This window comes from Leopardus geoffroyi, chromosome D1 (genome assembly GCF_018350155.1).
Source record: "Leopardus geoffroyi isolate Oge1 chromosome D1, O.geoffroyi_Oge1_pat1.0, whole genome shotgun sequence".
NCBI lineage: Eukaryota > Metazoa > Chordata > Mammalia > Carnivora > Felidae > Leopardus > Leopardus geoffroyi.
The window spans coordinates 26938546-26963042 of NC_059329.1; the positions used below are offsets into that span (position 1 = coordinate 26938546).

Genomic DNA, 24497 nt, shown 5'->3' on the forward strand with positions numbered 1-24497 from the left:
TCGGAAATGAATACATTTTCCACTTAAATAAAATTTTCCAAAAAAAAAAAATATAACCTAATCCCTTTTGAGGCATCCAAACTTACTTTAGTAAGGGATCTGTGCTAGAAAATTTGTAACAATTTGCCTTGACTTCTTAAAAAAAGAATACTAATATAATTTGTTTCTTGATGACTCATAGCAATCATCAAGAACACCAATTATTATACTATGTTCTAATACACTGATAAAATTTTTGAAAGAAGACAGGACTATGTGCATTTACATTCATCCCTAACTGTATCCATATTCTTCCTGCACACCTCCTCACCCCTCAACCTTACCCTTACTGGTGTGTTTAGCATTTCTGTGCATGCCTTTTTCTTTCTTCCTTTTTTTTTTTTTTTGAGAGAGCGAGCGAGCGGGCGCACACACACACACAGGTGTGTGAGTGGTAAAGGGGCAGATAAGAGTCTCAAGCAGGTTTCATGCTCAGCCCCGACATGGGGCTCAATTCCACAACCCTGAGATAATGGCCTGAGCTGAAATCAAGAGTCAGAGGCTCAAATGACTGAACCACCCAGGCGCCCCAGTGCCTGCCTTGTCTTTTTCTCTTTCCCTTACTATCAAAGACGTTTATGCTTTTCCTTATGCCCACTTATCCAACTTATTCCAAATCCTTCTGATTTTTTTTTAAGATTTATTTTTGAGAGAGCATGCATGTATAAGTGGGGGAGGGGCAGAGAGAGAGGGAGACAGGGGATACAGAGCAACAGCGCTTACAGCAGCAAGCCTGATGTGGGGCTCAAAACTCATGAACCCAGAGATCATGACCTGAGTAGAAGTCGACCACGCAGGTATCCCTTTTTGATTTGTTTTTAATACAGCTTAGGAGACCTGATATTGTTGATTCTGTTTAAGAAACGTTCACTTGTCAATATTTCCCCATTCTCACTTTTTCCTTAAAGAAAAGGGAACTAAACATTAACATTTCAATCTGTCCTAGGATAAAAACTGGAAAATTCCCAGTATTTGGACCTGATCACCATGGACACACACAGAAAAATCTACTTTATAGTAGTATTCTGCAGTTATTCAGAGTGCTGGCAATATTAAAGGTTACAGGCAAAGACCTGCAAAAAAAAGACTGGAGGTTGTGACTAGGGCAAGTCAGGAAGACTGATCTGATTTGCACAATCAGATTACACTACTTCTAGGAGGTAGTGCAGTCTTGGTGAGGTGGAAATAAAACCCACTCTGCTCTGGACTGATTCTAGCATTGTCAAGAGTTTGCTTAAAAAGCTGGTCAAAAAGAACTAAAATGCAGTATAAGATACATCGAGATGTTTCCTCTTAAAACAGGTATCAGTAAGATACCTCTAAGAGGTATGACATAGATGAACCCTGAAAATATAGGGGCACCTGCCTGGATGGCTCAGTCTGACTTTGGCTCAGGTCATGCATGATCTAATGGTTCATGAGTTTGAGGCCCACATTGGGCTCTCTGCTGTCAGCAAGGAGCCTGCTTAGGATACTCTGTCCCCTCTCTCACTCATGCACTCACTTTCAAAAATAAACATAAAAAAAGACAAAAAAAAACCCAAAAAAATTACAGAAAGTGACAGAAGCCAGTCAGAAAAGACCACATATTGCATGATCCCATTTATATGAAATACCTAGAATAGGCAAATCTACAGAAAGTGTATTTGCATTTGCCTAGGGCTAGGGTGAGACTAGGAGGGAGTCATGGCTAAGAGTTATATGGCTTAACAGGGTTTCTTTTTAGGGTGATGAAAATGTTATAAACTTGCGGGGGGGGGGGGGTGCCTGGGTGACTCAGTCATTAAGCATCTGACTTCAGCTCAGGTCATGATCTCATGGTTCATGGGTTTGAGCCCTGCTTCTGGTTCTGAGCTGACAGCTTGGAGCCTGGGGCCTGCTTCAGATTCTCTCATGCTCTCTCTCTCTCTGTCCCCCTTCTGCTTGTGCTCTCTCTCAAAAATAAAATAAAATGATAAAATAAAGTAAAATAAAATAAAAGGTTATAAACTTAGACTGTGGGGGGTGGTTGCACAACTTTGTGAATATACTAACAGCCACTGAAGTATACACTTTCATGGGTGAATTTTATATGTAAGTTGTATTTCTTTTTCTCTTCTTTTGCTTTAAGTAGACTTCACACCTAGCATGGAACCTAATGCAGGGCTTGAACTCACGACCCTGAGATAGAGACCTGAGCTGAGATCAAGAATTGGACACTTAGCTACTGTGTCACTCAGGTGCCCCTTTGTAAGTTTGTATTTCAGTGAAAAGAAAACGTTTTTCAATGAAGAGGTTTTAAAAAGGGAAAACCATATAAATATTTTTTCAATTTTGTCTTTGTTTCCCTGAACACTGCTCTGCTTACTTTCATATGCCCAGAATCAGGTTTTGTCTGGTTCCTGATCAATGACAACTGTCCTTTAGCCAAGCCCTGAAATAAAAAGTTACACAAGCATTATTCTTATGGACCATCATAATTCTCAACAGGTTGTCTCAATCCAAAACTGCCATCTCTTCTAGGTCAAACATCTGCTTCCTTTATGTTTCTTCTCTGTAACACCAACTAGTACACTTATCTCTCAGCTGACACAATTCTACCAATGACAATTTGGAGCTGCAAGTGGCCATTTTGGGGGGAGCTTCTGACATAAACAAGACTGTTCACTTGAGATGCATCAACACTATGCAACACTGGAGTGGGGATTTTATTTAAAAAAAAAAAATTTTTTTTTTTAACGTTTATTTATTTTTGAGACAGAGAGAGACAGAGCATGAATGGGGGAGGGGCAGAGAGAGAGGGAGACACAGAATCGGAAACAGGCTCCAGGCTCTGAGCCATCAGCCCAGAGCCCGACGCGGGGCTCGAACTCACGGACCGCGAGATCGTGACCTGAGCTGAAGTCGGACGTTTAACCGACTGCGCCACCCAGGCGCCCCTGGAGTGGGGATTTTATTTTTTTTTTTTTAATTTTTTTTTTTTTTTCAACGTTTATTCATTTTTGGGACAGAGAGAGACAGAGCATGAACGGGGGAGGGGCAGAGAGAGAGAGGGAGACACAGAATCAGAAACAGGCTCCAGGCTCTGAGCCATCAGCCCAGAGCCTGATGCGGGGCTCGAACTCACGGACCGCGAGATTGTGACATGGCTGAAGTCGGACGCCTAACCGACTGCGCCACCCAGGCGCCCCATGGAGTGGGGATTTTAAAAGGCACTGCCGTGGATATTTCCAATGTGTGCCTTTGCTGTCACTGACACAACCCTGGTAAAACCTGGATATAGACCAGGGCACCTGGGTGGCTCAGTTGGTTAAGTGTCCGACTCTTGGTTTCAGCTCAGGTTATGATCGCACGGTCTGTGGGTTCGAGCCCTGAATCAGGCTGTGCTGACAGCACGGAGACTGCTGGGGATCCTCTGTCTTTCTCTCTCTCTGCACCTCCTCTGCTTGCTCACTCACTCTCTCAAAACAAACATTAAAAAAAAAAAAAATACAGATGTCCTGTTCCTTAAAAAAAAAAAAAAAAAAAAAAAAAAGCATGGCTACAGACCAAACAATGAAGTACACTTTTAAATACCTCCAAATGAGCAATCAATTTGTTCTGGTTATTGTTTATTTTTAGGGCAGACTGAGGCTTACAATGCTAAAGAGCTATGCTGTAATGGTGGGGAAAAATTACTAGATTTTGTATTCCTGAGTGGGGAAATCCCAATTTATTCTCTAGTAACGGGACCACACATTCACTGGTATTATTATTGAAGAATTCCATAAATTTTATATCTTACTCATACTCTCCACTGTCCTTATCATCCACAAACTTCAAGAAAAATGAGGAGAACAAATATTAAGCAGTCAAAAAAAAAGAAATCTTGTCATTTGTGACAACATGGACTGACATAGCATTATGCTATGTGAAATCAGAGGAAGACAAATACTGTATGATCTCACTTATATTTTTTAAAATGTTGGGGTGCCTGGGTGGCGCAGTCGGTTAAGCGTCCGACTTCAGCCAGGTCACGATCTCGCGGTCCGTGAGTTCGAGCCCCGCGTCAGGCTCTGGGCTGATGGCTCAGAGCCTGGAGCCTGTTTCTGATTCTGTGTCTCCCTCTCTCTCTGCCCCTCCCCCGTTCATGCTCTGTCTCTCTCTGTCCCAAAAATAAATAAACGTTGAAAAAAAAAAAAAAAAAAAGAAAAAAATGTTTTTATTGAGAGAGAAAGATAGAATGAGTAGGTAAAGAGTAGACAGGGAGAGAGAGAATCCCAAGCAGGCTCTGCACTGTCAGATCATGACCTGAGCTGTAATCAAGAGTTGGACAGTTAACTGACTGAGCCACCAGGCTCACTTATATGTGGAATTTAAACAAACTGAGCTCATAATTAACAGAGAAGAGAAAAGATGATGCTTGCCAGAAGCAGAGGGTTGGCAGGGTGGGAGAAATAGGTAAAGGTGGTCAAAAGGTATACATTTCCAGTATAAAATAATTAAGTCATGGGGAGGTAACGTACAGCATGGTGAGTATAGTTAATACTACATTGTGCATCTGAAAATTGCTTAAGAGAGGTCTTAGAAGCTCTCATCACAAGAGAAAAAATTATGTAACTATGTGTGGTGACAGATGTTAACTAAACATACTGCAGTGATCACTTTGCAATACATGCAAATATCACATGATTATATAATGCTGTACATCAATTATACCTGAATATTAATAATAAAAGAAAATATCCCTGGTCTAAATTAAAAGTTTTAACAGACCAAAAAAAAGGGGCAAAGAACCCCACAAGTGGAATGCTAAAAAAATTGAATACCATGTTTACTGTTTTCTTACTTCAAAACAAAACAAAACAAAACAAGGGAGTAAATGGATTCTAAAACTATAATCATCAAAGCACTTAAAAACCCTCAAACTTCCACAGCCCTAAGTACGGTAATACTTGATAGCAGAAGAGCCTTGATAGCAGTAAGATAAATCCTCTTTTGGACCCACAAGTTATCTCCTTAGGAGTTAATAACAGACTACCTTTTACAAGTGGGAATTTCAGTTTAAATCTTAGGTTCTAACCTTTGCCCAGCTGATATGAATGAATACTTTAAGAGATTTGCAACTTTATCACAAACAAGTACGAGCTGCATTTTGAAAACATTCACCAAAGAAGCTTCTGAATGATTTAAAATCTGTGGAGTTTTGTTCTTCTGGAAAAGATGCCACCAGAGAAAATTTGTCACTGAGTATCACGTAGAAAGGAATTGATAAGGTATTAACAACTGATTTAGCAGTAAAATTTCAAGGTGTTGTTCAGTAGATTCACATTTCCTAACTTAGAACGACATACATCACATCCTTCAAACTACTATACATCCGTTCCTTCTGAGGGATTCTCCAGAAGATACAGACTTCAAAAATGAACAGCTTTTTCCAAGATTAATTTTCTGATTCTTCAGTAGTCTTTTCTATCTATCCCTTTATTACTAATCACCACTAGTCCTATTACAACTAATGTGATTTCTCATCTTTATCCTATTGTTTTTGACTCCCTAAGATCTCATTTTGTCACTTAAGGAAAAACAAAACTCATAGGTTTTTCCGGACCAGAGCTACTCTTTTTTTTAAGTTTATTTATTTATTTTTTTGGGAGAGAAAAAGATCACGGGTGAGGGAGGTCCAGAGAGTTGGGGGGGGAGGGGGGGCAGAGGATCTGAAGCAGGCTCTGCACTGACAGCAAGCACAGAGCCCAGTGCGGGGCTTGAATTCACAAACCATGAGATCATGACCTGAGCCAAAGTCGGACGCTTAACCAACTGAGCCACCTAGGTGCCCCTTTAGCTACTATTTTAAATTTAACAGATCACTGAATCCATTATCCTCTGATCTGAAAAAATTTAATATTCCTTTAAATGTCAGAAGGTAGCTTCTCTTTTAATGGCCCATTGTATATTATATCTCAGCTCTGAGCCTTGTGAAAAAAATGTTCCTTGATCTGACATCATCAAAATGCTTCTGCTGATGTCATTACAATCCCATCATCAAGGCCTATTCAATCAGAAAGACACTAATACTGGGGCTATCCTGTTTCTGATAGTCAGAGCTTGTTCTCTTCGGAGACACTTCAGCCTAGTTTGCAGAAACTGTTTTAACTTTAGGCAAGGAATTTGTCCATTTTAAGGAACATAAAACTGACTCACTTCTGTCATAATGAATGATACTTATATTAGCCCAAACTCCCCACCAGGGAGGGGCAGAGAGAGTGAGACACAGAATCCAAAGCAGGCTCCATCCACGCTCTGAGCTGTCAGCACAGAGCCCGATGTGGGGCTCGAACTCATGAGCTATGAGATCATGACCTGAGCTGACGTTGGACGCTTAACCGACTGAGCCACCCAGGAGACCCAAGGAATTTGTGCATTTTAAGGGACATAAAACTGACTCACTTCTGTTGTAATGAATGATATTTATGTTCCCCAAACTCCCACCACTAGGATACTACTTCTTATGTGAACATAGGGTTTACAGGTGCCTGCTGCAGACTAATTTACCTTGTGTATTTGGGGTAACTGTTAGGGATTTTCAGATTTTAAAACTACCACATCAAACTGTTCAACTACGGTATGTTCCTGGTGGTCTTTTGTTGGAAGGCACTGACATACTTAATAGACAGGTATTACTATCCTTACCTTATAGTTATGGAAACTCAGTGAGGTTAAATGACTTGCTCAACGTCACACATCTACTAAGTGGCAGAAACCAGTAACAGAATCTAGATCTGTCTGACTCCAAATTCTAATTTTTAATCATTAGTTATACGACTTCTCTATATGTTCAGTGTTGTAATTCTACCTGTAATTCTAGCTGCCCACTTCAAACTAATTATTTATTCACTACTGCTGAGAAAAATGTCACATTACCTCTCAATATTCTGACCCCTGTAACAATCACTTTACTTTTAATGGCAGATTTTAAAATTTAGGAAAAACTGAATTCCTTTAACATAGCAAACTGTGGACTTTCTAGTACTATTTATTTTGTCTTTGATACATAAAGATGATACTTCAAGACAAATAATTAAAAAGCCATATTATGAATTCTTTCTCACTTATATTTTTTCTTAAACTATACCAGATATTGATGACCACCTTTTTGAGTACCAGGACCCAACCTAAATTTAGTAGTCTTTTTTCTCTTTTATTGCTGTATTTATTGATTCTCTAAACTGGGGATGTCCGATTTTACAACCCTATGCTGTGCAACTGGCAATAAAAGGAACTTAAAAGAACAAGTAAAATCCTATATGGATTAATTTCATGGATAATCAAATTATTACTTCAGAATTTTGTAATAATGGATGTATTAAATATTATATTCTCAGTCCCTAGGAAAGACAAACTACTTTTAGATATCTTCTTTAAATAAATTAGTAAGTAAAAGTAAATACTCTTATGAAGTATTCTTACGGAATATGGAAAAAAAAAGTACTATAAACATTTTTCCTTACTCCTGCCTACATACTTTATTTTTTTTTTAATTTTTTAACGTATTTATTATTTGATTTATATCCAAGTTAGTTAGCATACAGTGTAACAATAATTTCAGGAGTAGATTCCTTAATGCCCCTTAGCCATTTAGCGCACCCCACCTCCCACAACCCCTCCAACAACCTTCTGTTTGTTCTCCATATTTAAGAGTCTCTTCTGTTTTGTCCCCCTCCCTGTTTTTATATTCTTTTTGCTTCCCTTATGTTCATCTGTTTAGTATCTTAAATTCCTCATATGAGTGAAGTCATATGATATTTGTCTTTCTCTAATTTCACTTAGCATAATACCCTCCAGTTCCATCCACGTAGATGCAAGATTTCATTCTTTTTGACTGCCGAGTATATATATATATATATGTGTATATATATATATACACATCTTCTTTATCCATTCATCCATTGATGGACACTTCTGCCCACATATTTTGACTGCCTACTATAGCAATTTAACTTTACTGTAAAGCTTTGTTTTATTGTATAGATTTGAAGTTAAGATAGGTTAATTGAGAGTGATTACTACATTTACTGTGAAGGCAAGGAAAACAGCTTTTAGATTATTTGACTACATGATATTCAGATCATAGTTACTCACATGTCAGCTTTAAAATAGAGTCTACATCTTTGAGAGTATATATTGGAAGTAAATTATATAACTGATAGGTATATTCTACTGAAGTTCCTAACTTCTCTTAATCATGTTAGTAAGATAGAAAGGCAAAATCTGAACTGATTAGATATACTTGAGAGTGATAAAATCAGACTATTTCACATGCCTAGTTAGCAAGATATTAAGATTAATATTTGGTTTCTAAGTTCTCAGATAAACGATTAAAACAGTAATATTCAGGTACACCTGGGTGGTTCAGTTGGTTGAATGTCTAACTCTTGATTTTGGCCCAGGCCATGATCTCCTGATTCATGGGATCAATCCCCGTGTCAGGCTCTGCGCTGACAGCATGGAACCTGCTTGGGATTCTCTCTACTATCCCCCTCTGCCCCTCCCCTGCTAAGTAAATAAATATACTTAAAAACAGTAATATTCATTAAATAGCTAATTATTCAGAAAATGTTGAGGATTAAAGACTAGTAATTTAACAAAAACTCATATGAACATATAGCTAACATCTCCTGCCATCAAATACATTACTGAATGTGTGTTCACTTGAACCCTTCAAAAACTATCTTGACTCATGTCCATCAACAGATGAATGGATAAAGATGTAGTGTGTGTATATGTGTGTACACATATACACATACAAAGCAATCAATACTGCTCAGCCATTAAAAAAGAATGAAATCCCACCATCTGGAATAACATGGATAGACCTAGAGGGTAAAATGCTAAGTGAAATAAGTCAGAGAAAGAGAAATACCATTATGATTTCACTCATATGTGGAATTTAAGAAACAAAACAAAGAAAAAAAAAAAGAAAACCGAAAACATTCTTAAATATAGAGAACTGATGTTACCACGGGGAAGGTGGAGGGGGAGTTTGAGTGAAATAGGTAAAGGGAATTAAGAGTACACATATCACCCGAGGCGCCTGGGTGGCTCAGTCGGTTGGGTGTCCGACTTCAGCTCAGGTCATGACCTCATCATTCTCGAGTTTGAGCCCCCCGTTGGGCTCTGTGCTGACAGCTCAGAGCCTGGAGTCTGTCTCAGATTCTGCGTCTTCCTCTCTCCCTCTGCCCCTTCCCTGCTTGTGCTCTCTCTCTCAAAAATAGGGTACACGTATCATGATGAGCACCATGTAATGTACAGATTGGTGAATCACTATATTGTACCCCTGAAACAATATAACACTATATGATAATTATACTGGATTTAAAATTAAAAAAAAAAAAAAAGAAAAGAAAAGAAAAATATGACTTGATCCAAATTCAGGAATATGATCTTTAATTGGTGCTGTGGGTAGAACTGTGTCTCCCTAAAAAAGATATATTCAAGTCCTAACCCCCGATACCTAGGAATGTGACCCTATTTGGAAATAGGGTCTTTGCAGATGTAATCAAGTTAGACAAGGTCATCCTGAGTAGGGGGGCCCTGATGTCTTTGTAAGGTAAGGGAGATTTGGTGCCAAAAACACAAGGAAGGCACATGAAGACAGGTATAAATCAGGGGGATGCAACTACAAGTTGAAGAAAAGCAAGTACTAGTAACTGCCAGAAGTTGGAAAGAGGCAAGAAAAGAATCCTCTACAGCCTTCAAAGGAGCACGGCCTTGCTGACACCTTGATTTCAGACTTCTGGCCTTCTGAACTACAAAAGAATAAACTTCTATTGTTTAAAATAATCCAGTTGTGGTACACTTTGTTGTGACAACACTGGGAAATTCATAGAGTGGGTCAAAATTCAAGAAATCAACAAAGTTAATACAGCATTCCTGGTTCTCCAACCTTTTGGAGAAATCCTCTTTATTATTTTTTATTGGCTTTTCTTTTCTCCCTGAAGATAGCTATTTCTTAAGGATCAGTCCTTTGGTTTTAGCTCTTATATATATTTTTTCCTTGAGATTCATTCGGTCACTGCTAAAAGAAAAAGACTCAGGGCACTTGGGTGGCTCAGTTAGTTAAGTGTGACTTCAGCTAGGGTCATGATCTCGTGATTCATGGGTTTGAGCCTCACATCCAGCTCTGTGCTGACAGTTCGGAGCCTGGAGCCTGGAGCCTGGAGCCTGCTTTGGATTCTGTGTCTCCCTCTCTCCCTGCCCCTCCCCTGCTCATACTCTGTATGTCTCTCTCTCTCAAAAATAAACATTAAAAACAAAAAGTTAAAAAAGAAAACAAAAACAAAAAACCGAAACTGGAAATCTTCAGTCTTGATTTCACCAATCTTCCTTTTTCAACTGCTTTGTAGCATAACATTACTTGGACCATCACCCAAGCATAATTAACCAAATTGACCTTGTTGACTTATTCTTAAAACTAGGTTCCCACCTTCTTCCAATGATTTTCAAGTTATAGTAACTGAATTTCATAGACTCCTACCCATTACATAATTACCAATATTTTTTGTACCATTCACTAAGAAAAAGTAACTGTAAAAGATTAATTATAATAAGACATTTCTATTTAGATAATATGAAAAATTATGACAAAAATCAATGAACATAAAATGTTATCACTATTTTTCTAGTCACCTAGAGGTCTCTAACCTTTCCCATTCCCTCAATCCCTATATTCAACATCATCAGGTAGTAATGATTCTCCCTTTATGAAGTCTCTCAATCTCTTAATATCCATTATCTTTATAGTTTTACTCTAAGCATCTTCATTCATACAAAAACAACTAGTGTAACTGGTTTCTGAGACTGTCTCTGTCTAGCCAACCTCCACTGGATACCAATACTAAATTAATTTTCCCAACTATCTGTAAATGTGTTATTTTTATTCCCTTTAAGGTAGACTCCTTATTACCACTAGGATAAAATTCAAACTTAAATGGCCTAGCTGTGACAGACACTGCTAGTTGCACACAATATCCATTCTCCAATTTTGTTTGAGGCAGTTATATACCCACTGAATATACATCTTCTCAAATTCCCTTATAGCTAGGGAAGACCACATGACATAATCTGACAGAAGCTTTTTAGGGATTTCTGGGAACATCTGTGCTTTTCTGACACAAGCACTGCCCCTTACTAGAATATGAGGCTAAAGATGAAGCAAACATCATGTAACCATGAAGCAATAAATTTATCGATGAAACTGACCAATTAAGGATGGTGGATTACAAACATACAAGGGATACAAATATACAAGGAACCTAGGCCAATGATTACACTGTAAAGCCACCATACCAGTCCTGGACTTCCTACTTCTGAACACTTTATGTGATAAAAATAAAATCCTGTTTGGTCTAAGCCACTTTGAAGGGATCTGTTATCTGCAGTTGAATGCAATCCTAACTGAAACTTGTGTTTAGACTCTTCACAATATGCTCAACTGCTCATTTTGTCTTCTCTCATTATTTCCAATACTTGAAGGCTTCCATACTTTATTCACATTATTTTGCACTGAATTTGCCACTCACCAAACATGCAAAGGTCTTCCACACCTCTGTGCTTTTATTCATTTTCTTTTTTTTTTTTTTTTTTTTCAACGTTTATTTATTTTTGGGACAGAGAGAGACAGCATGAACGGGGGAGGGGCAGAGAGAGAGGGAGACACAGAATCGGAAACAGGCTCCAGGCTCTGAGCCATCAGCCCAGAGCCCGACGCGGGGCTCGAACTCACGGACCGCGAGATCGTGACCTGGCTGAAGTCGGACGCTTAACCGACTGCGCCACCCAGGCGCCCCGCTTTTATTCATTTTCAAAGAAATGTCATTCCCTTTCCTGGGCAAACTTGTACTTACTAACTAAAATACATCTCGAATATATTAGTGTTAACTTGCTCTTTTTGTGGTGAAGCCTTAACACTTTGTTCATATCTCCAGCCTAGTGCTAGATTTACACATCTGCTTTCTCAATTAGACTATTAAATCTTCAGTTGCAGAGACTATGTCTTTTTTATCATGTATCCCCAACGTTTGGCACATGGTAAGTTTTCAGTAAATATTTTGAGAAAGAATAAAACACTAACTGGATTTTTAAAAACTGGTATATTTTGCATTGAAAATAATTCACAATTCATATGTAACATAATCTGCCTTTATCTCATCAGAAATCGTTTAACTATTCTCTCTCGTTCCCAATCCATAACTTGTAAAAAAAAAAAAAAAAAGTACTAATAGCATCTAAAAAAATCCAGTTATCATGTTTTATTCTTTTTAATGTTTCCTATAGGATCCAGCACAAAACTCTGATCTAAAAGATACTTAAAAATGCTCATATTGACTTGAAAAACACAGAAAAACATCATGAAACACACAGAAGACATTATACCTATAGAGGAAGACTGTGGACTAATCAGAAGGTCTTCTTGGACTTGTTCGCTTCCCGGCACTGTCTGCTGATCACTCAGTGAACTCTGAGATGCACTGACAGGCTGAGACACTTCCTCATGGACTTCCTCATCACTTAACCTTTCTACTTTGACCCGGACATCTTCTTCGGTACCCAGTGGCAAGGCAGTTTTTGTGCTCTCACAAGTCACATAATCAGCCATTCTTCTACCTGTCTCAGATGGGCCGGGTAATTCTAAAGTCCGGGTATTTTCTACCTGTTTAGACTTATCAGGCTGAATCCTTCGATCAATTCCAAAAGGAAAAGTCCAGGGAAAAGCTAAAGAAGAGTCAACTGGTTGATTTCTATTTTCTGAGTAGGAAGCTGAAGAATTCAATACCTGGGGAGAACTTGTTTGCGTGCTACACTTCACAGGACTTTCAGGAGACATAACTATGTAGCTTTTGCGCTTTCTCCGGGATTCTCGGCAGACAGGAATGGTTCTTTCTACCACACTGCACTCTGAAGACACAGGAGAAATACTTCCATCTCGGGAAGTAAAATTGCAGTTTGAGTTATTTTCTTGTCCAGCATCTAGACCCTTTTCTGATTGGCTGTTGGGTGTATTCCATAAAATGCTTGATTTCATGAACTCTGAGCAGGTGCTAGCAACACTGAACATTTGCATATAGCTGGCTGCAGCTAGAACATCAATGATATTTTCTGTGTTAATTGACAGAGTGGCTGTGTACGCATATTCTAAAAGGGGTATAAAGCCAGTTACTGTAACATGATGCAAATCCAACACATTCTTGTTCTCATCCTCTGCTTGGCCTACAAGTTTGGTGCGAAAGAAATCACTGCAAGCTGCTAGTACCACCTTATGTGCCCGGAAGATTTTGTCCTGGACACGAATAGTGATATCACAAAAATGTCCATCATTTCGCAGCATATTTAGCTTTCCAAGCATTTCCTGGCTGTGGGAAGAGGAGCTATGAGTAAATGTTTTCACACCCATCTTTTCCTTCCTCTTCTACAGATGCTCTTCAAGGATGCAAATGAATCAGAAAGTCCTAAAAAATATATAAAATAAGCATTAATTGATAGTTTAGTGGTTGAAATAGAAGGTGGCTTACTTTATTTTCATGTAGCCACTGTGTTAAATAAAAAAGCTGAAGGATGGTAGTGAGAAAGTTCAAGGTAGAGAATATATTATTTTCTCTAACATTCCCCCAAACTCTATCAGTGGAGTCTGTGAGCTAATGTTTAAAGGAGCTGGATAGTTTTAAATAATAATAGTTTGTATATAAGACAATTAAAGAGTGCTTTCTATATGTCAGACACTGTTCTAAATGCTTCACATTTGATAATTTAGTTGATTGTCATCTCTCTGTCAAGAAGTACATCATTACCCCTGTTTAACAGAATAAGGTTAACTATCTTGCTAAAGTCAGAAAGTTATTAAGTGGCAGAGCCAGGATTCAAATCCAGACAGGCTGGTTCCACAGCTTACCTTCTTAACATCGATGCTATATATATACTGCCTCTCTTAGGCTATAAAGTGAATAAATATAGGTGGTTAAGACTTCAAGTTTTAGAATATGATAGGTCTGGATTCTTTCCTCAACAATTCCTCCATGGTTATTACAGGATTAAATGAAACAATATATACTGTGGTTAGCACAGCATTTGGCACTTTGTGAATGCTCAACAAATTAAACCAGTTATTATTGTTGTATTATTTATATTACTAATACATTAATAATTTATTTATATTACCAATACAATGAAACAAATTTTCTGGAAATAAATTTATCTTAAAAAATGGTTAGAAATCAATCAGTTGATTGGATTTTCCCTTAAAAAAAGTTAGTTTTGCCTTGACAAGATTTCACATTTATTTACTAAAAATACAAAAAACTGATACTCTCAAATAGTTTTAAATTAGCACATCTAATAATGCTTCAGTTTTTACAGCACTTTCTCCCTAACTTTTTACACCCTCTATGTGAAGTCAGGAAGGCTTATATTATCCCCTTAGTAAAGATAAGAAAGCTAATGCTCAGAAAAGTTATGTGACCAATGAATGACAACCAAAGCGACGATCTAGATCCTCTGACTCTTAGATCACCGTACTTTCCCAGTGTAAAAAAATATCAACAATGTACATCAGCCATTTTATCTGTGATAAATAACTTTTTTTTTTTTTTTTTTTTTTTTTTTTTTTACTGTTAGTACTGAAATAAATGCAAAACAAAGCCAATTTGGAGAAATACTTATTGTAAGTTGTCTCTAGGTAAAAGAAGATTTCAAATGCTTCAAAAATACAACCATCAATTTTAAAAGATGCTACAGATGATGAATCTTTAATGGACCTGGAAAAATGTTTGCTTCTGAGTATTAAATGAATGCACAATTACTGACATAGAGTGAACACTCAATAGTAGTTATTATATGTTTAGTGAAAAACGTGATGAAAGAGTATCTGTATCTATGCCACACACACAACGCAAGAGAACATGAGGTCTTAACCTGAGATTCATGAGTTCCCTAAAGGAACTGTATACAGATCCTTCTGAAACTGTATACAGAATAATGTATCATATTCAAATGGAATGTTCATCATCTTCAAAGGAATCATTGGTAGGAGTATGGATATTTATTCCCTCTGGTTTTATTTTTTTTTTTTTTTGCATATTAAAAAAATTTTTCTTAAAAAAAATCCCAAAAAACAAAACTCCAGCATACTGCTACAAAACCAGGGTTTCAGGTACTCTTGGTTAAAACTACGAAGTCATACAGAGTAGGTCTACTTTTTCCTTCCCCTTGAAAAAGCCTTCAAAAATGAAGATGGCAATCACATTCCATTCTTTCCTATGATTTCTCTTCTTCAAAGATCCCTAGTCCCTTTAAATGCTCCTTAAAATTTGCTTGCTCTCCTTGCTGTCAACAATCTTCACTTTTTAATGTTCCTTTAAGACTGGTTCCCAGGGGGGTGCCTGGGTGGCTCAGTCGGTTGAGCGTCCAACTCTTGATTTCAGCTCAAGTCATAACTCCAGGGTCACGGGATCAAGCCCTTCGTTGGGCTCTGTGCTGGGCATGAAGCCCGCTTAAGATTTTCTCTCCCTCTGTCCCTCCCCAGCTCTCTCTCTCTCTCAGGAAAAAAAAAAAAAAAAGTGGTTTTCAGAACTGTACACAATATGGCAGGTATGGTAGGATTATAACTGAGCATAACTTTACTATTTTTACCTCCCTTGTTTTGGGCACAAGTATTAGTAAGACTGAATCAGGATTCTAATAGTCAAAATATAACCAATTTTATTCACATTATTGAAACCTTAATAGTGGATTCAAGAGATGTGAGACACTTTATTATGTGAAGGGAGGTACACAAGTACAAATAAAACACTGTCTTTGACCTCAATAAGCTTACATGTTCCTAACCAAGGTACAAAAGGTGTGCAGCATACATGAGTGAAACTGAATGTACAAGGTAGAAGAGGCATCACTGAGGATAGGGCCTAATGAAAGTAGAATTCTTCCAGGTGATAAAGCATTTGAAAGGAGTTCCAGGCTGTCATGGGATCACACAGTGATCTCAATGACTGCTCACCATCATGATGTGCCTCCCTGTGCAATCTATGCATTGTATTGGCAAACTGTTAATGGGCACCGTATGACATTCTAAATGTGAGCATGCACCTGACACTAATATAACACTGTATGTCAACTATCCTGGAGTTAAAATAAAAATTTTTTAAAAAATGTGAGCATGCAGAAGGCAATGTCAGTTCAAACATCAAACAATCCCATAAACATCCCTTTGAATGTTCTATGCAGATAAATGTGTATGTGAAGGAGAAAAAAGAAAAGAAAAAACCTAAAGCTTTCCAGTTGAATAAATATAAGGCCACTGAATATTCTAACATGGGAAGACAAAAGGTTCAATCTGAGACTTTCTTGTCTGATAACAGAAAGGATAAAAGTCATAAAGCCCTTTGTCAAGATAGCCAGGCAAGGCCACTGAAGTAATTATCTGACCATTATCAAAGATGAGTTCAAATACAAATCTACTTTATACACCATTCCCAAAGTCAAATAACCACGACACAACTAAGCAGCTAAAACTGGTCTAAGCAAACCACTGTTTAACATACTTGCTGATTTCTCTCATAGGAATGAAATGGAGAGAAAGAAAATGGGAGGACTATATATAAAGTTTTTCTTTGATTTGCTGAACTATAGTAAACTGGTTTCTTTAAAAGCCTGGCTTATAAAGAGTGCTTGGTTTGATTGGGATCATGTGGTTCAGGGAGGAAAGCACATGCCTTCAGAGCAAGTGACATAGTCTTAATCCAGGGACTATCTGCATGAACAAAGATGTCGAAGGCAGGGAATTAAATGGCATTTGGAGAGCATGTGCACGGGGGTCTTAAAATGAAACCATTTCAATCTTGGTTTGGGTAGAGGCCTCAGATACTGCTGGCCAAAGTGAGATGCAAGTCCACCTATGCAATAAGGTAGTAGAAAACAGTCTTTCAACTTTGAGCTATATTCACCTACAATGTTCAAAGAGTTAAATGTTACAAAAGGATTTTTGCAGACAGTCATCAGTGTGCTTTGAGTTCCAAACCCCATCCTACTCCCTCCTACTCTTCTGCAAGGCAAATGGGTTGAGACATGTTTGCTCTTTGTCTTCGGTCTATGGAAAATGTATGTCACACTTGAAAAAAATCTAAAGGGTAGAAGTCTGATTTAAAGTCTGGCCAAGACTAGGAAGTATGCTTATCATCTCCCAACAGTATATAAAAACAATACAGTAGAGTCGTTGAGAAGGGACTATGGAGCCAGAGTGCTGGGTTTGCATCCTGGCACTGCCTTTATGTTCAGTAGGTTGGTGACCTTAGGCAAGTCACCTGTGCTTTTAACTTCTTCAACAGTAAAAAAAGGGATAACAGAATATACCTCAGAGATTTCTGAGGATTAACTGGTCTAATATATGTACGGTACCTAGCAGAAAATAAATGTTGTATTAAATATTAGTTGCTGCTGCTGCTTTTATTACTATTAAAGATCTTTTATTCTTACTCAACCCTTGCCTCTCTCAACCTGAAGAGGCCAGAAACCACAGTTAGCAAATGAAGAGGAATAAAAGGACAAAGAGGAGAAAAACCGAAAGAAAAAGGAAGCCAAACAAACCTCACTTTTCACTATAGGCCTATGGTACAACTGAGGTGGGAAAGGAGGGAATCCTTTAACTCTGAGTTAAGTTTATTAGTTCTTGAAAATAGTCAATTCCTGAAAGTAACCAGAAAAGACTTGCCCTTCAAGGAGCCAAAGGAAGAACTTAACACCACAGAATCCACTTAAATGGACAATGGAAGACAAAAATAAAATGGATTATGAGTAGCTTCCACAAGTTATGCTTGTTCAATGTAATGGTTACACATATAAACTACAAAGCCTGATATAACTAGCTGTATGGGAAGAGAGGAAGATGAAGATTAGACTGGGAAATGCCTTGTATACCATGCATTTATGATATGCATCTTCCAATACATGTCTGTGGAAACTGAGTCTCATGATAAATTCTATAATAAAAAAATGACATGGACTAACATATTTTGGAGATACTGCAATATCATATATTGTGACAAAACTTATGATGAAACTACACTATTTGAAAAGTCATCCATAATATGGATACTTTGGAAGCCAGAGAGTATAACCTGAAATTTTTATCAATTACGTAATTCTTTTAAAGAAACTTCTCATTTTCCCGTGTGTATATGTATATGAATATGTATGTAGTTATAGATTAAGAGCTCATTCAAAATTCTTGAATAAAATATTACTTAATTCCAATTTATACTAATGTAGAATTCATGCAGCACTTAAAAGTAATAAAATCTATTTGTGTAATAGTTTGCAATTTGAACTAGTAATTCAGAAATAGTTTCCTTCCTGCCCACCCCTCCCTTTTATTCCAAATCCCTGATGAATAGCATACATGCTTATGAAAGCAGTAAGCAGTAGCTGCTAAATCCTATGTGGTCATTTTGCAGTTGGGTTGAAATGTTTTTGACAAATAAGGTATATAGCCTAGTTGTAGAAAAAAAAGGTTTAAGTTAGACAAATCTTAGGTTTTGAATGCCGACTCTTCCAATTATAAGTAAGGAATTAAATCTCAGTCAAGTTACTTCATCTCTCTATTCTTGTTTGCTCCTATGTAAAAGGAATAATGGAAATCACACTTCCAAGACGTCAAGAGGATTAAATTAGCACAATTCCTGGTATTAAGTAAGCATCCAATACATGTTAGTTACTATTATTACCTCCAGAAAAAGTCAGAATAGAAGTGAAATGGAGATCAAATTTCATGTCTACTCTATTTATGACACAGATCATATCTTGAATTATGTTTATTTTGATTTAGAGATTGGCTGATAAAAATTATCAGAGGATTTGAGATTAAAATGGAGTAGCTCTTAGCATATAAAGTGAGATGGCTGCCTAAAATGATAAAAGAAAAAGTGATGAAGACTGCTAATCTTGAAACTAATTTGGGAAGATGGGAAAACTTAATATTTAATAAGAATTTGCATGTTTAAATATTGACACATTTAAAACTGGACACTACCTCTCCCAATGATACTAACAAGGTTTTCATTATGTGAAAACTGAACTGAGATAATTTCATTTCAATCCTATATCCTAATTAAAACCAATCAAAGAAAGAAGGTTACGGAAAGGGACACTGATTTTAAGATGCCTCTAAGAAAAGGAATATCCAGCTGGAAATATATGAAGTTGTCTATACCAGGTGACTATCTACTCTGTAGCAGATGTTAACAGTAGGAGCTTTAAACATGTTATCACATATGACGTAAAATGATAATCCGATTTTACAGAGGAAATTGAGACTTGGGATATTGCTTTGCTCAAGGCACTTATGTTTGTTTATGCCACTGCTAAGGACCTAATGAGATCTTATTCAATAGGTATGAGTAGCCATTGGGGAGTAGTATAGTTATATCTACATTTTTTTTGCTTATTCTGATGGCAATTCAGAGGGTAGATTTGAGGGTAGCTATCGTTAACAGTATGAGTATATGATAAAATAAAGCACCGAGGATAGAGAAAATACATCTAAGAAATATTTGGGAGGCAAAACGACCTAGGCATGATTTCCTATCACGGATCAGGTAGGGGAGTAGCTAGGAGAGAAGAATCTGACTCTAGGTCTCCAACATGGGGGTGACTGAGCGGATGGTGTTTTCACCAAACAAGATAGAGAATGAAAAAAGAATGGTTTTGGTAGGGATTAATGATGAACAGAAAGAATATTTTGGTTTTAGACATACTAAATTTGAAGAACTTTTGAGAGGAATATTTGTATAAATTTATATATGAAATTGCCCATTCTGATCTGGAGTTCAGGGAAGAAGTTAGGGCTGGACCTATGTAAGTCACTGATGAATCTCATTCTATTGATTTTGTTGGAACTAAAGACATCTAAAGAACATGTAGGAAAGAATGTGAAGGCAAGCTGTGAGAAGCTTGGGGCAGGCAGAACAAAAGGATTTAGTGAAAATACTTTATGGTATCTAATTTATTTTTTGATCCTGTCTAGTATCTAGCATAAAAAACACAGAAGAGTCTTTGAAATATGTGAATGGATAGATTTCATTTCTATCTGGTCTGGCTATATAAAGTACTGTATCTATATGTATTTATTATCAAGGGTTGAAGGTAAATAAAAAGTTGCAATTAGAATTTATAAAATCTTAAATTTGAATTAAAAGTATCAGTATGAACTCATAATGAATACCTCTAGCACCTAGACTGGCTTCCAAATTCCATTTCCCACTAAAAAGAATCATGGCTCTTTAGAGAAATGGCTGATTGCATTTCTGGGCCAGTAAATGTCTACCTGGAACATCTTAACAGACAGCAAAGAGGCTTTTAAAGATAGCTTCTTTAATAAACACATGAAACAGGTTTAGATTCATGAGCTCATCTAACACTAGAAACAAAAGCAAAGCTAATTTGTCACCGTTAAAAGATGCTATTGAAACAAATAATTACTTTGAAAACTGGTTTTAAAAGACAGGAAAGAATAAGGCATTTATCCTGGCTTTTCAATACAAATGGTATTTTTGGATAATCAAACAATATGAAAGGAGGCTTCTCTTTAGAAATGTTCCAGCTAATAAATGAAGGAATATCAGAAGTATAAGATAACCATTTTGCAACCCCCACCCCCAAATGAAGAGGTATTGATCAATGGTTTACAACTTGACAAAGGCAGTAAAAAAGACTGAACAAAACTTTAAACCCAACTATCAATTCACAAGAAATACAGCGGTGACAGGAACATGTTAAACTATACCACTGCAATGCAAACAGCAAAATCTAGATTATGAGAAACTCCATAGGACAAAAAACTTGTTTTTTAAAACTAATAAATAGCAAGGCGAAAAAAAGACATAAAGAGGGAACTAAAATAGGGAATTTGTAGATTAAAAGAGACTTAAAAGATTTTATGAATCAATCACACTGTGCAGAAGTATCTTATTTGAAACGAACAATAATAAATTTATGAGATAATTGGAAATTTGTTTTTACTATCTGATATCAAGAAATTATTAATATGTAACATGACTATATATTTTATAAAACAGCTTCAGACATAATTCACATCCCATACAATTCACCCTCTTAAAAGTGTTTAAATTCAAAGATTTTTTTAGTATGCTGACATTTTGAGTCTAGCCATCCTAGTGGGTGTGAAGTGGTATTTCATTGTGGTTTTGATTTGCATTTCCCGGATAACTAATGATGTCAGGCGTCTTTTCATGTGCTTATTGGCTATTTGTATAACCTCTGGAGGAATGTCTATTCAGATGCTTTGTCCATTTTTAACCTGGGTTATTCGTTGTCATCTTACTGAACTATAATGTAAAAGTTCTTATATACTCTACATACAAGTTGCTTATCAGACATAAGGTTTACATACATTTTCTCTCATTCCGTGGGTTGTCATTTCACTTTCTTGACAGTGTCCTTTGAAGCACAAAAGTTTTAAATTTTGATGAAGCAGAACATCTATTTTTTCCTTTTGTTGCTTGCGCTTTTGGTGTCATATTTGAGAATCCTTTGTCAAATCCAACATCATGAGTATTTACCCTTATGTCTTCTTATAGTTTTACTTCTTACAGTTAGGTCTTTGATTTTTGAGTTATTTTTTTTTAATATGTGGTATGAAGTTCAACCTCATTCTTTGTATGTGGCTCTCCAGCTGTCACAGCACAATTTCTTAAAAAGACTATTTTCCCCCACTGAATGGTCTTGGCACCCTTGTTGAAAATCAGTTAAGCACAGATGTATGGGTTTATACCTGGATTCTCGATTCTATTCCATTGTTTTGTTTTGAATTTTTTAAAATGTTTATTTATTTTTGAGAGAGACAGAGACAGAATGAGAGTAGGTTAGGGGCAGGGTGAGAGGCAGACACAGAATCTGAAAAGCATGCTCCAGGCTCTGAGCTATCAGCACAGAGCCTGGCGTGGGGTTCGAACTCATGAGCTGTGAGATCATGACCTGAGCTGAAGTCCGACGCTCAACCGACTGAGCCACCCAGGTGCCCCTATTTTCCATTGTTCTATAGGTCTATCTTTATACCAGTAAAATGCTTTGGTCACTGTTGCTTTGTAGTCCCTCTGAAATCAGAAAGGGCAAGTCCTCTGAATTTGTCCTTTTGCAGTATTGCTTTGCCTATTCTGGATTCCTTGCAACTACAAAATATGAATTTTAGAATCAGGTTGTCAATCTCTACAAAGAGTCAGGTGGGACTGTGCTCAATCTGTAGATCAGTTTGGGGAGTAATGTCATCTTTACAACATTGAGTCTTTCAATCCATGAACATGGGGTATTTTTCTATATATTTAGACTATCTTTAATTTCTTTCAAAAATATTTTGGGGTGCCTGGGTGACTCAGCTGGTTAAGCATCTGACTTCGGCTCAGATCATTATCTCATGGTTTGTGAGTTTGAGCCCTGTGTCAAGCTCTGCACTGACAGCTCAGAATCTGTAGCCTGCTTCAGTTTCTGTGTCTTCCTCTCTGCCCCTCCCCAGGTCATGCAGTCTCTTTCAAAAATGAATAAACATTAAAAAAAAAGTTTTACATTTCCTTTGTTAAATTTATTCCAAGTATTTTTTTTGATGCTACTGTGAATGGAACGGTATTCTTAATTTCATTTTTGAGGGTTCATTGTTCATAGTATTACTTTATAATTTTTATTATTTTCTAGGTTTAGTTTGCTCTTTTTCCAGTGTCTTCAGGTGGAAGGTTGGTTTTTAACTTGAGATCTTCCTTCTCTCTTAATATAGGCATTCACAGTTACACGTGTGCATCTAAGCTCTGCTACTACTGCATATAAATTTTCGCATGTTGTATCTTTATTTTCATTTACCTCAGAATGTTTTCTGATTTCCTGTTTGATTTCTTCTGTGACCCACTGGTTATTTAGGAGTGTGTTGTTTTATTTTCACATATTTTTGAGTTTCCGAAACATTTTCCTGCTATTATTGATTTCTAATTTCACACCATTCGATTCTCAGAACATACTTTGCATTATCTCAACCTTTTAAAATTTATTGGTTTATGACCTAGCCTATGGTCTACAATTGGAGAATGTTCCATATGCTATATGAGAATGTGTGTTCTACTCTTGTTGCTGGGTAACTGTTCTATAGATGTCTTCTAGGTCTAGCTGGTTTATAGTGCTTATTTCCTGGTGATTCTGTCTAGCTATACACTACTGAAAGCAGTATACTGAAGTCTTCAACTACTAATGTTGAATTATCTGTTCCTCTCTTCATTTCTATCCATTTTTGTTATACTTATTTGGGTACTGTAATTATTATTTTCCTGATAAAATGACCCTTTTATCATAAAATGTCTCTAGTAACTTTTTGTAGAAGTCTATTTGGTCTGTTGTTGGTACCACCAGGTCAGCTTTCTTGTAGTTGCTGTTTGCATGATATATGTTTTGCTATCCCTTTTTACTTTCAATTTATATCTATCTTTGAATCTAAAATGTATGTCCTGTAGACAGCATATAGCTAGCTCATGTTTTTTATTCCAGTTTGATATCTGCTTTTTGATTGTTTAATTCATTCTTATTTAATATTATTGACATACTGGGTTTATGTGTGCCATTCTACTTTGTTTCTGTATGTTTTGTCTTTTTTGTTCCATTATTCTTCCTGTAGTGCTTTCTTCTGCATTAAGTGAACATTTTCTAATGTAGAACTTTAATCTCTTCCACGATTTTCCACTATTTTTTTGTTATATTTTCACTAGTTGCTCAACAATTTACCATAGAAACCTTAAACTTATCAGAATCAGCTTCAGATTTTTACTAGAATGCTAGTGACATATAAAACATTACTCATATATAATTCTATTCACTTCCCTCTTTTATAGTATCCTTTATATATATCTATAAATGTTACAAACACATGGTTATGATTATTACTTTACCATCTGTAGTCATTTGTATATCCCAATAAAGCTTTGTTCCCACCTACCATTTTTGTGCTGTTACTGACAAATATATTCCATGTTATAGGCCCAACATTATACTATATACATATTTTATAACTTGCTTTTTAAATCAGTTATGAGGAGAAAAATATTCATTTCTACTGTTTTTTATAATTACATATCTACCTATATCAGTGTTTTTGTTTTTTTTTTTTTTTGCATGCATGCATGCATGCATGTGTTCAAATTACCATCTGGGGTCATTTGCTTTCAGCCTTAGGTTTTCTTTTAGTATTCCTTGTAAGGCAAGACTGCCAGTAAGAAATTCAGTTTTTATCTATTTGGTAAAATATTTTGCTTTTCATTTTAGAAAGACAATATAGAATTCTTGGTTGACAGTTTCCTTCTTTGAAGGACACATTGAGTGTATTTTCCAGCTGTTTCCTGGCCTCCACTTTTTCCTAGGAAGTCATCTGTTAACCTGAGGGAGGGTTCCATTATAGAGCTGTTTTC

At 36.7% G+C, this 24497-nt stretch overlaps 1 protein-coding gene across 2 annotated transcripts in view; it reads right to left on the minus strand.

The window, feature by feature from the left end:
• The window catches only part of ZBTB44 (zinc finger and BTB domain containing 44), a 70462-nt gene that overhangs the window by 18206 nt on the left and 27759 nt on the right, over window positions 1–24497 (minus strand). For both annotated transcript variants that reach the window (XM_045483482.1, XM_045483481.1), the window contains exon 2: window positions 12433–13505. In XM_045483482.1, coding sequence (XP_045339438.1) covers window positions 12433–13450 — 1018 coding nt within the window. In that variant the 5' untranslated portion in view covers window positions 13451–13505. The remainder of the gene's footprint in view (window positions 1–12432; window positions 13506–24497) is intronic.